We start from the raw sequence: 13,316 nt of genomic DNA, 5'->3' as shown, positions 1-13,316 counted from the left end.
CATTCTTTTTTTAATTAACTCAATCCACAAAAATAATTTAAAAAAAAAAAATTTCTAACCCGATTTAGTAAGTTATACATGTAAGGGTACGGTACGGGGCTTCGCCCTTAAGGATATTAATAAGGGGTAGCTGGAGGTCATAGAGGGTGATAAGTCATAGGGGGTGATGGGTGATGGGGTGATCTACTTAACAGGCTTCGCCCTTATTTATCATGGCTCTGCCATAAACCGAAAGGTTTCGCCTATAGCTTACGGGCTACGCCCTTAGAAAAAAAATATTTTTAAAAAATTTTTAAAATTTTTTATATGAAATTAGTTAATTAAAGAGAAAATGAAAAAAGTTCAAAAAACAAGCTAAAAAAAAAAACGAACCTTCTCTCCCTTCTCTCCTTAAGGCACCTTCTCATATGATTTCTATCATATATATATATACCCCATTCATTTGATAGACAAACTACTACATAAAATATAAGTTTAGACTCAATTATAAAAAGGTGATATGTGTGAATCTAAATACCTTATCTGAAAATCTTCCACCTCAGCCGCGCAAGAGTCACTATCATTGAAATCTTTTGAAAAGCGTAAAAATTCTCTATGATCTTAAAGTAAGTTACCCTCCAAGTCCTAATAAAGTACAAGCTACCAATAAGTCCCACGAAACCCACAACGAAACCCGGGACCATACCAAAATAAAACCACGAGCAACCTTGCAAAGCATCCCCACCTTCATCCTTACGAGCATGAACATACGGTAAATTAGTTTCTTTGCAGCTCCTTGATAGTGAGGGACCACATAGGTCCGTGTTCCCTTCGTAAATAGTTAATGGATCACCTAAAGTTTGAAGTTGATTCCCAGTTGGTATCGGGCCACTTAAGTTATTGAAGGATACATTCAAGCAGCTTAGAAAGTTTAAGCTAGCTAAGCTTGGGGGAATTCGACCAGATAACTTATTCGCTGACAAATCTAAGGATTCTATTTGCTTTAGATTTCCAATCGTTGATGGAATATGTCCGCTTAGCAAGTTTCTCGAAAGATTCAAATTCTTCAACGCTACAAGGTTCATCAAAACACCAGGAATTTTTCCAAAAATTTGGTTGCTTGAGAGGTCCAAGGATATGAGAAACTTAACTGTTTTAGTGTACTTCAATTGAAGACCCTTTATGTAAACCTCAATATTTTCTTCATATCCAGTGCCATTATATTCGAAATTAACATTAGTCCAGATCATGCCAGTTAAATTATAGAAGCAACGAGGGATCATGCCAGTTATGCTATTATCTGCTAAGTTTAGATGCTGAAGATAATTGTTTTGACAAAGTTCCGGTGGAATCCTACCCATGAAATTATTTGATTGGAGATTCAAGATTTTAAGTTTTGATAACTTTTTTCCTATCCAAGAAGGGATAATACCTGTCAACAAATTGTTCCCTAAATCAAAGGTGACTAAGTTTGTCAAATTCTGTAAAGTCGCTGGGAGATCGCCCCCAAATTTGTTGTTGTGCAAGTGTAATGACTTGAGATGTGATAGAGAACCTAAGGAAGTTGGAACTATACCGGTTATTGTGTTATTTGTCAAATCCATCACTCGTAGTTGAATCAAGTTCCCTAAGCAATTGGGAAGAACTCCAGAGAAGTTATTATCGGATAAATCCAATAGTTGTGTATTAAGCAACTCACATAAGTGTGTGGGAACACTTCCGGTAAAGTAATTTTTTCGAAGATTAAGATAAAGGAGACCTGTGTTGGATTAACCAATAGTTAGTCTAATTAGAATATAAAACAAATTGTGTTGGGTAATGTACTAATGTTAGACCAATCACTAGTCAAGTTAAGTATCTAAAAATTCTAGATAATTATTTAATGTCTAATCTAGATGTTAGAAAAAAAAACTACATTTTTGGTCCTTCAAGTTGGCAGGATCTTCATTTATTGCCCCTAATGAATTAATTACAAAAATCCTGAAGTTGGTCAGTTTTTTCACTTTTCACTCCGCAACTAACATTCGTCCATTAGGTCCGTTAAGTGGGGGGGGGGGGGGGGCAGATTTGTGATTTCATTATGATCCCTTCTTTCTTCCTCCACTCTCAAACACGGTGGCCAGAAAAGTTAAGCAATACGACGGAAAAATTAAATTCGCAATATCTCTTTCTTTTCTTCGATTCAGAACACGAACCCGGTACGAAAAAGGTCAGAATAGAATTCCGAACAAATCCTAACTAACAAATTTCTGATTTAACGATCTCCGAAAAACACATAAACTCGCTGGAAAACTAAAAATGGCGATTACTTGCACTTTTTTTTGAATCAAGACCCAAAACAAGTTGCAATCAACTCAGAATTCAATCGCGCATAAAAACCTTAGCCAAAAGAAAACCAAATTACAGTTCGCCGGAAAAACTTGACTTTTCCAGAAAAGTATGTCAACGAAAACAAACCGATCGAAAAACTGAAACCATTATCATGATCAAAATTCGACCGTGATTAAAACATGATGAAATTTAAATTGATTTGACGAAAAACAATAATGAGATCTATGAAAAAAGGTACGAAAAGCTTGATAAATTTGTGTTTGTGTTTGACTGTGGAAGAAGGAGAAGAAGGGATCATGGTAAAATGATGAATCTGCCCATCTCTTAACGGAACTAATAAACGGTTGTTAGTCCCAGAGTGAAAAGCGAAAATATTGACCAACTTCATGGTTATTTCTGTAATTAATTCACTTAAAGAGAATAAATGAAAATCCTGCTAACTTGAGAGACCAAAAATGTAAATTTTATCAAAAAAATAAAAATAAAATAAAAGTGTAAACAATTTTCTCCACATACATTGACAAGTAGTGTTTTCGGTCAAATATTACATAAAAGGTTCAACTTGGGTTACATACAACCAATTACCCAACCCCAAAATAACTATATAATATCACTTTATCTTAAGTTTTTTAAAAGTGAAATTTATAGTCTAACTTTATACACGTCATCGCAAAATTTCTAAGCATTCAAACAAATCGTTAATTGTATTTGATCAAAACCTAACAAGTTACTATTCTATGTAGTTATTTTTTTTTTCTTTTATCATACCATATAATAATTTTTTTATTTTTATTAAAAATATCAACCTCTTTCTACTTTCTTATCTTTTTCATGTCTTCCATTATGTAATACCAAAACATAAATATTTTTTAATCATATCTGTTAAAAATAACAAAATTTTAAATAATTTTTTTAAATACATATTTGAATAAGTTTAATAGAAAGTAACTAAATTTTTTTAATTCACTAAAATATTTTTTTTATTTTAACAAAGTAACTAAATAAAATAATAAAGTAACTAATATTAAAAACCATTGAGCACTCACACAAAAAATATTTAAAACCATTACATTCAATAGAATCATTGTATCTTTTTATTTACTCCCATATCAATAGCCTTTGATGTTTTTTCTGCCTTTTTTCTTATTTATTACGTATTATAATATATAATTAAAATATTAATTGTGTTTGTCAAGACATAAAAATAAAGAACAAAATAATCCATATGCACCCAAACACCCCTAAAGTTAGTTTTCAATCGAAAAAAGATCTGAACACTAAGAACAAAAAAAGTTATTTTACGGTAAATGTATACCTGAGTCCATTGATTTCCAGCTATGTTGGTTAATTAGTTTTGGCAAATTTCCTCCAATTTGGTTGTCGGACAAATCCAATACTCGAATATGAGATGAGATGTTCTCAAACCACTCTGGTATGCTATCTTTAATACCCGAGTTTGAAAGATCTAAACCTTGAAGATTTGTTGATGTTTGAAGCCAATTTGGAAATTGGGGTCCAATGTTGCAGGAGCTTGCATTAAAATCAATCAATTGGAAGGGAGAAATCCAATGAGGACTGACATTCAATGTCAATGAATTATAACATAACCACAAGATGGTTAGTTTGTTGAGTTTAGTGAAGTGATTTTCAGAAATGATCCCACTCAATTGATTACTATCAAGATAAAGGTATTCGAGGTTTGAAAGTTGACCAATACTAGTAGGATTGTTCCCACTCAATTGATTCTCACAAAGATAGAGTTCTCGTAGCCTTGTGAGTAGTCCAATGCTTTCAGGTATGCTCCCACTCAATTGATTATAAGAAAGATCGAGAACTTGTAGCTTCGTGAGTAGTCCAATATTTTTAGGTATGTTCCCACTCAATTTATTACAATCAAAATAGAGATATTGGAGGTTTGAAAGCTGACCAATACTGGTTGGAACGTTACCACTTAATTGATTGTTATCAAGATAGAGCTCTTGAAGCATCGTGAGTAGTCCTATGCTTTCAGGTATGCTCCCACTCAATTGATTACGAGAAAGATAAAGGTATTGGAGGTATGAAAGCTCACCAAGACTAGTGGGAGTGTTCCCACTCAAATGATTATTATCAAGATAGAGCTCTTGTAGCTTTGTGAGTAGTCCAATGCTTTTAGGTATACTCTCATTCAATCGATTGTTATCAAGATAGAGCGCTCTTAGAGATGATAGGCCACCAAGTGAAGGAGGTATTCGACCAGACAATTGATTTGATGAAAGGTCAATGGAAGAAAGAGAGCTAATGGTTCCGATAGAATCAGGTATTCGGCCATGGAAGTTATTTTTTCTAAGGTTTACATGCACGAGGGTGGTAAGGTTTGATAACCAAAGAGGAATGGTCGAACTTATATTGTTCCCATAGAGATCAAGTGATTTAAGAGAAGTGAAATTGCTAAATCTTTTGGAAGGGATATTGATATTACACGAGGCCAAGTTCAATGTAAGTAAAGAAGGTAACATGTTAACCGGATGAAACCAATCAATATGGTTACCGATTGTTACTCCTGAAAAATCCAAGTGCTTTAATGACAACAAGAGAGATACCCACCACATATCATCCTTGACCATCAAAGAAACATCATAAGAGGAAGACACCATGTCATACCTATCTAGGTAATTAAGATCAAGATATTGTAACATTGAGAGATTTCCTAGATGAGGAGGGACTACACCACTAAAACCCGAGTAAGAGAGGTTAAGGTATTCCAAATACTTGAAAGACCCAATGAATTCAGGAATAGTTTGTCCCAAGAAATTGTTCATGCTTAGGTCCAAGTAACTCAAATGTTTCAAGTTGAGTAAGGAAGAACTTACCTTACCTTCGAGCCAGTTGCTTGTGTTTATAGTATAGTCGTCTAAGAAAGACAATGGAGATCTAAGGTCGATTTTGACAATATGACCATTTTTCTTGTCACACCCAACTCCCTCCCACTCACAACATTCTACTCCGGTCCATGTTGACAACCGGTTTGATTTATCTGTAAGGCCTTGTCGGAATACAAGCAATGATTGTCGCTCTCTTTGGAAACATGTAACATTTGAGGAAGCCCTCATCATAGTGTTGCTGCTGCTTGCACCATATGTTTGAAAGGACTGGATTAGTAATATAAGAATGACAAGACAAGTGGTTTTCATTTTAGAGTAATTAAGATAGAGTACACTATGTATAATCAGACGTTGGCGGAATTGGGTGCATATATAACACATCATGCCTTCAAATCTTTTATAAACGTACACTTAGGTTGATATTGACTTCAGTCCACACGACATTTCTTGGTAGACTTGCAGGTGTTAATTGCAGAAAGTTTTCCCAGAGATAGTGACCCCCATACAAAAAAAAAGTCTTGTTTGGGTCCCTAACATGTTACTCATATCATAGTCATCCAACAACGCTTCCTGACTACATTATGTTGCACAACTTGTTTGTATTCATGAATCTCACAATTTTCATGATCAAAGAATCTAGCGGTACACTTGGTATCTTGTATTTCACGAGCCGGTGGCACATACATATTAACTCGTTTGGGTCATAACAACATAAAACTAGCAGTCGTTGACTGCAAAGTGAAACATGTAAATTTCCTATCAAAGTAGGATTTGTGTTCTTAGAACTTTAGGTGGTCAATTTTCTGCCAGTTCTATTTTTGCTCGCAGAAAGTCCTTGTGTTTGTCTTTTGATTTTATAATAATGATGGATTGATGGGGGATTTGGTTGAGTTGCATGTCTAAGTTCTAATTACCTATATCCTTATAATGATATTTTAGGTGTCTATGTATGCATACAAAAATAAGTAAAGATAGTAGTTATCAGTAAACACTAACTGTTTCGACTACTGATTTGTTGTAAACAATGATCATTCCCATTTATGTAAAGATCTACTTCCTTTGCATTCAAAAAGATTAAGCATATTGTACAACCAAAATCGAGCCATATATATACTGCTAGTCGTTTTTAATCTATCGACATTTATATATATCAAATGTAGTGGTAAGAATATCACTTCTAGTTTATGAAGGCTTTAATTTGGAACCAACTCTTTACATCATTTGGATGATATGATACATTATATACGATACCTCAATTAAGCTTGATGGATATATTATATTGCACAGTTTGTTTTGCGTGATAGACATAACAATTAATAGTCATAAGGGCCGTTCAAGTAATTCGGAAACCTAAAATAAAATTAAAAAAAAAAAAAAAAACTTTAAATGGGGCCTTAATATATAAAGCTTCTATGTGTATAAAAGATTTTTAGTTAACATAAAAAAATTAAAATTTTTGTCACGCTTCCATGTGTATAAAAATATATATAAAATTAAAAGTATATAGAAATTTATCGACATCAAAAAAATGTGTAGAACTTAAAGTTCACAAAGTATGGACTTTCATAAGTATTTTGTCACACCCCAGTACCCCATTTGTCCACGCTAACTTTTAATTAATATGGATAAATGAGATGTTACAAAATAATTATGAAAGTCCATAAAAAGTGTGAACTTTTAATTTACACTTTTTAAAGTGGATATATTTTTACACACTTTTAGTTATGCATATTTTTACACACATAAACCGTGACAAAGTTTTAAATTTGTTCACATTAATTAAAAGCATGAACAAATAAAATATCATTTGTAGTGTATGTATATTTCTAATAGCATCTTGCTAGAGTTCATATATAATAAAACTCTTTGAATGTTCAAAGTTCAAACAAAAACGAAAGGTACGTCGTGATATTTTTTGTCAAGTCTATCTGTTTCTTTATCCTCAAGTCACTACTCATTGCTCCCATTTAATACGTTTGAGAACTCATAATTAAAGTGGAGGTCTTTAATGAATTTGAAGATATTTCACCGAAAAGAAAATATCTTTAGATATTTTGCATAACCGTAGTCCAAAGTTAAAATCTTATGCCCTACCGATTGAAATATATGTTTAAACAGTTTCTCCTGAAAGACTTATTCAAATAACTTGTTCAACCAGGCGCTGACTCTATGATTAGCATAAACTTCAATTGTACAGATCAAACAAAATTCAGGTCTTTGCTAAAAGTTGTCATGATAGTTATGCCGAGTACTTGGTTATCACCACATACAATGCCGGTCATGATAATTCTGATGCTTAGGGCTAGAAATAGCAATATTGTTGATGAAATCATACTTTCGATTTGCTCTTATCACGAACAACATGTGTCTCGTGCTAGAAATAGCCATATTCATATTAAGTTAACTTAAATTTTGTTCTTTAAACTTTATATATGAGAGAAAGATGTGTTTCTTGTAATTGGATCGTGTCATGTACTTGCTAGTTTCTTACTAGTTTTTTAATAAAATTTTAAAAGTCGCTAAAAAATTATATATAAATATACGGAGGATCATGGTGATGGTCGGAGATGATCATGGTGGTGGTGGTGGTTGTCGGAGATGGAAGGAAGAAGAAAAAAGAAGTGTGTAAGTTAAGTTACACATGTAGTTATACATGTACTATAAAAAGTACATGTACTACAAATAACTTTCCTATATATATATATATGGGGTGAAATATTTTGAAACCACCTTTTATTTTAGAACCAACTAGGACCATTGATTTTTGTACACCATCATTATCTACTACGATATACAAGATTTTTTTGTAAAAACACTAAGACTTTCCGACGACGGGCCCATTAGAAAATCATGTGTAAGTTAACTTACACATGATTTTTCTGTGAGTCCGTCGCTAGAAAGTCTTAGTGTTTTACCAAAAAGTCTTGTATATCGTAGTAGATGATGATGGTGTTGTGTACGTTACGAAAATCAATGGTCCTTTTTTGAAATTTTTTTGATTGGTCTCAAATTATCTTTCCCAATATATGAGAGAGAAAGCTATGTTCATTACGTACAATTCTTCATTATTTATTAAAAGAATGGATGTATTCATGTTAGCCATGAATATGCTTGATTATTATGATTTAATAAGTTTTATAAGACATTCAAATGATTCGAAAATAAAATTTAAATGTTATAAATCTGAATATAGTTTAGTTTGACGGGTTTTGATCATTTGAAAACTAAAATTTTCGTGAAAACTAGAAAACCTGTCAAACACACTATGATCTGAATTTAACACAATGTGTTTTTAATATGTTTTTCAAAAACACATTGTGTTAAGTTTATATCACAGTGTGTTTGAACAATTTTCTGATTTACAACGTTATCAAATACACACTGTGATTTAAACTTAACACAACGTATTTTAGATTACACAATAAAAACACATTGTATTAAATTCAGATCACAGTGTGTTTTGACCAGTTTTCTAGTTTTCACAAAAAATTTAATTTTCAAATAAACATTTCACTTAGTTTGATATAAATATATGACCCCTTCATTAAAAAGTTATTGATACCACAAAAATGATATTTATTACTCAGCATCTATACCAGTTTTATAAATAAAATAAAATAAAAAAACATTTTTCTCTTATGAGTGTTGAAAATGAAATTTTGTACATTAATATAATCATGTGAATGTACAAAATTTCATTTTCTTTATCTATCTATACTATATTATAAAAATAATAGCTTTTTTTATTTTTGGTAATGTTGAAAATATGTAATATTTTCACTTAATACCTCTTAAAATACTTTCATATACACTATCCTCTTAACATTATCTATATTTATACTATATTATAAAAAGAATAGCCCTTTTTATTTTTGGTAATGTTGAAAATATGTAATATTTTCACTTAACACCCCTTAAAATACTTTCATATACACTATCCTCTTAACATTAATGATTAAATTACATTGTCAGTCATTTATCATTTAAAATATGTCCATTAACCTTTTACATCAATTATACACACAACTCACCGCCGCTCCACCACCAACAGTCGTCCAACCATCACACCGTCGCCGCCACGACCACCGCCGCATAGCGCGGGTACCGTGCTAGTACTTCTTAAAACAAACCACCTCTCCCCCATTTTAAACTTTCAACACATTTTTAACCAACACATCATATCTATCTAAAAATATCCCTAAAATTAATTTTCAACCTTATCAATCCAAACTCTTTCTTTTCTTTTTTCCACTAATTTAAATATTTTCATCGAATATATTTAACTAATTATAATACTCTTAATATGATTATTTACAAGATACATCTTTTTAACACTTAAATTAACTAAACCACTCTTTTTACATAAATTACTTTCACATTAATAATTACACAGTTGCCACCACCACCCATCGCCATGACCACACCGCTGCATTGCACAGGTACCCCTCTCGTTTAATTTAAATACCTTCCTATCTAAATTCTAAACCACTCTCACACTCTGATTTCAACTGATTGCTCATTTATACTGTTAATACATGTATTTTTTGTTAATGCTGGCTGCTATTGAAGTTATTGATATCTCGCTTAATTGATTACCTGCTTATACTGTTTTCGGTAATCACTATATCGAAAGCACGCATTGTTAATGGTATCCGCTACAAGTCTGCAAAGCACAGTACCATGCTAGTAATATATTGTAAAAATTTTCCGTTCTAATCTTATCTTAATATATACTATAAGACAGTTGAACTAATGACTTATTAACCAATCACATCGCTTAATTTTATCAATTTGACTTTTGATGATGTCATCATCTAATTTACTTATAAATTAAAAATTCTAATAGTCATTATCCAAATATAATTATTATATTTACTTATAAATTAAAAATTCTAATAGTCATTATCCAAATATAATTATTATATTTACTTATAAATTAAAAATTCTAATAGTTATTATCCAAATATAATTATTATATTTACTTATAAATTAAAAATTCTAATAGTAATTATCCAAATATAATTATTATTATATTAATATATGTAGAAAAAATCTCATTAATTTACATTTTTTTTCCATCAATAGTTTATACTTTTTAGCCCTGAATACTTAATCTTTATTTATTTTTAATCTGCGTAATCACACCTCTCGATTTTCTTAAATTTCCAATTTTGACTTTTCTTGACTTTTTATTATATATATAAATATAGATTTACGCATATAAATATCAATGTCGACTACACGACTAAAGATAAATCTTATATACTATAAAACAGTTGAACTAATGACTTATTAACCAATCAAATCGCTCAATTTCATCAAATTGACTTTCGTTTATGTCATCATTTAGATTAACTATAAATTAAAAATCTTAATAATCATTATCCAAATATATTATTATATTAGTATATATATATTAATTTGTAGAAACAGTCTCATTAATTTACACTTTTTTGTTTTTTATCCATAATTTACACTTTTTAGCCCTGAATAATTAATTTATATTTATTTTAGTCATCAAATTGAGAGAATTTTTTTAAATTTACAATCATTTAATTAACTAAAAAAATTCCAACGTATGAAATATTGTCTACAAAGAATAATTTCAAAACATAATGACTTATTAATAAATATCCCATCCGTCTCATTAAAGTTGTCTACTTTATTATTTTCAAAGTCAAACTTTACGAACTTTGACTATAAATATTTTTGTTCAGAATCACAAGTATATTTATATTTAAGTTTTTAATTATCTTTCATAATAATATCACATTATAAGAACAACTGATTCCAAAAACTCCTATAATAGAGATATTATTATTGCATGTGCCTTGTAAATAACATGTGTCTTGTAAAATGATTACGACAAACAATTCCATCAATATCTATCAGCTAACAATGACGTGACAAACCTATGATTATTGTAGTACAACTTGTAAAATATAACACTTAGAACCTTATATCTTTAAAATTACAAGCTTTTATGACTTAAATAGTTAAATATATAAATATCTAATAATGATGATATCATTAAACCCATGTCCAGTGTTGGATACGAGTCTAAAATCTAGCAAGTATCTAATCAAAGCGAATAAGTGATATTCTTCAAAGAATTAAAAATAAGTGAAACTGTTGACTCGCTCTCCATATACGAACGAACCTTATGGATAATATTATCAACCATTCTTTGACTGGTTTCAATATCCTTTAACTATTAAAATATCCTTCCTTTCCTTACTGATGAGTATTTACCGAAGAATCTAAATAGCGTAATTAGAGCGATAACAAAGCAAAGACTTTATGTCATGTCTAGTCACGTATTTACAACGTATCTCCCAATCTCTCTAAGGCTGTATTCTTTAGTTTTTATTAATGTAGAAAGGAAAAGAATGAGAAGGAAAATTAAAAAAAAAAAAAACATATGATGTTACGTAGGATTTTTCGTTATGTGTCATATTTATATTAATTTTCTAATTTCAAGTATCTTTTTAAAAATTATTTTTTATCCTAATCATTATTAATTAATAATTAAAAAATTTAGAAAGTAAAAAAATTAATACTACATGATAACAAGGTAAGTCGAACATATGATGGATGTATATATATCTCTTCATATGTTAATTGAGTATATTATATATTTTTTTCGAACAATAGTCGGCATGTGACAATGCCTTTAACCAATTGAGTATATTATGTTGATAAAGATAAAATACATTACTTAATGTAATATATTGGTAAGTCATAAATTAAAAAACCTTTTGTTCGTACACAATTCATTATATGGAGTATCTAATTCCTTATAAAACAATTAATATATATTAAATTAAATGTAAATATAAGAAGATACTACTTCTCAAATATGGATATATATGAAGAAGATATATACCTATCTACGGCAACTCTAAGTTAAAAAACTAATTTATTTATGTTTGATTTTACAAAAGGGACACATATCACTTAAGACTTGTGCTTAGTGTATTGGTAAATATTGTTTTTAATAAATATGTTTCCTTATATTGATAGATGAGTTTACAGATGATAATGTAATAATTGTTTTTCAGCAAATAATATTGCAAAGTTGTCCATATTTCGTATTTTCATAATACATGGGCATAAAGATATTTATATACCTTAAATAGTGTCTGTTATTAATTCAATAATAATAATTAACATTTTTTAAATGAAGATGATTATGGGGTGAGTTATTTTGAGAACCATTAAAAAAAAACGCGAGAATCAATCTTAGCCCTCCATTCATCAAGATTAAGAAGGGTATGATTGTCATTATGAAAAAGTTCACCTCTCTCTTTCTCTCTCTTCTTATTAAATTAATAAAAATATCTAATTCATTAAAAAAACTTTTATCTCACATACCATACATCGTTAGACGGAAAAAAAACATGGGTAGTCTTGAAATTTCGTCATCTTTCATTAGAGATGCAATTCGATATACTTTTGAAGACTTTTTAAATTTCATTTTTTCTTCCATCATGTTCATCTTACACATGTGTAGGTTCATCGTACACATGTTTAGGGACAAGTAAAAACCATTAAAATGTTCATTCACATGTGTAGGACAAGTGGAAACCACTAAAAGATTCATGCTACATATGTGCTGGACAAGTGAAAAACACTAAAAGGTTCATCCTACACATGTGTAAGACAAGGTTTTTTTTCCATCATGTTCATCCTACACATGTGTAGGGACAAGTAAAAACCACTGAAAAGGTTCATCTTACACATGTGTAGGACAAATGACAATCACTAAATGGTTCATGCTAAACATGTGTAGGACAAGTGAAACCACTTAAAGGTTCATCCTACACATTTGTAACACAAGTGGAAAACATTAAAATGTTCATCCTACACATGTGTAAAACATCAAAGAATAATAACTTACACATGTGTAAGATGAATGTGATGGAAAAAAAACGAAACTTAAAAAATCGTCAAAAGTATGTCGAATTGCATCTCTGATGAAAGAGGACGAAATTTTAAGACTACCCATGCTTTTCTTTTCGTCTAACGATTTACGGTTTGTGAGATAAAAGTTTTTTAGTGAATTAGATAAAATTCTATTAATTTAATAAAGTAAGAGAGTGAAAAAAAAAGAGTAACACAAATACCCCTCTAATGTTGGGA

At 30.3% G+C, this 13,316-nt stretch overlaps 1 protein-coding gene across 1 annotated transcript; it reads right to left on the bottom strand.

The window, feature by feature from the left end:
* Window positions 1-518: 518 nt before the first annotated feature.
* Window positions 519-5,483, bottom strand: LOC122586451 (receptor-like protein EIX1). Its single transcript, XM_043758443.1, has 2 exons — window positions 3,626-5,483; window positions 519-1,738 (listed from the first exon to the last, which is right to left on the bottom strand). Exons 1-2 carry the CDS (start codon window positions 5,481-5,483, stop codon window positions 519-521), a joined length of 3,078 nt encoding a protein of 1,025 aa, XP_043614378.1.
* Window positions 5,484-13,316: the final 7,833 nt, after the last annotated feature.

The sequence above is a fragment of the Erigeron canadensis genome, chromosome 1 (genome assembly GCF_010389155.1).
Source record: "Erigeron canadensis isolate Cc75 chromosome 1, C_canadensis_v1, whole genome shotgun sequence".
Taxonomy (NCBI): domain Eukaryota; kingdom Viridiplantae; phylum Streptophyta; class Magnoliopsida; order Asterales; family Asteraceae; genus Erigeron; species Erigeron canadensis.
Note: the sequence above shows the minus strand (reverse complement) of the source record. Positions and strands in the feature narration are given on the sequence as shown.

What these genes read in the sequence shown, in the direction of transcription:
- LOC122586451 (XM_043758443.1), bottom strand. Translation starts at nt 5,483, where the DNA reads ATGAAAACCACTTGTCTTGTCATTCTTATATTACTAATCCAGTCCTTT. An exon ending in CTGGAAATCAATGGACTCAG is followed by an intron (nt 1,739 to 3,625) that starts GTATACATTTAC and finishes AATCCAACACAG; the next exon opens with GTCTCCTTTATCTTAATCTT.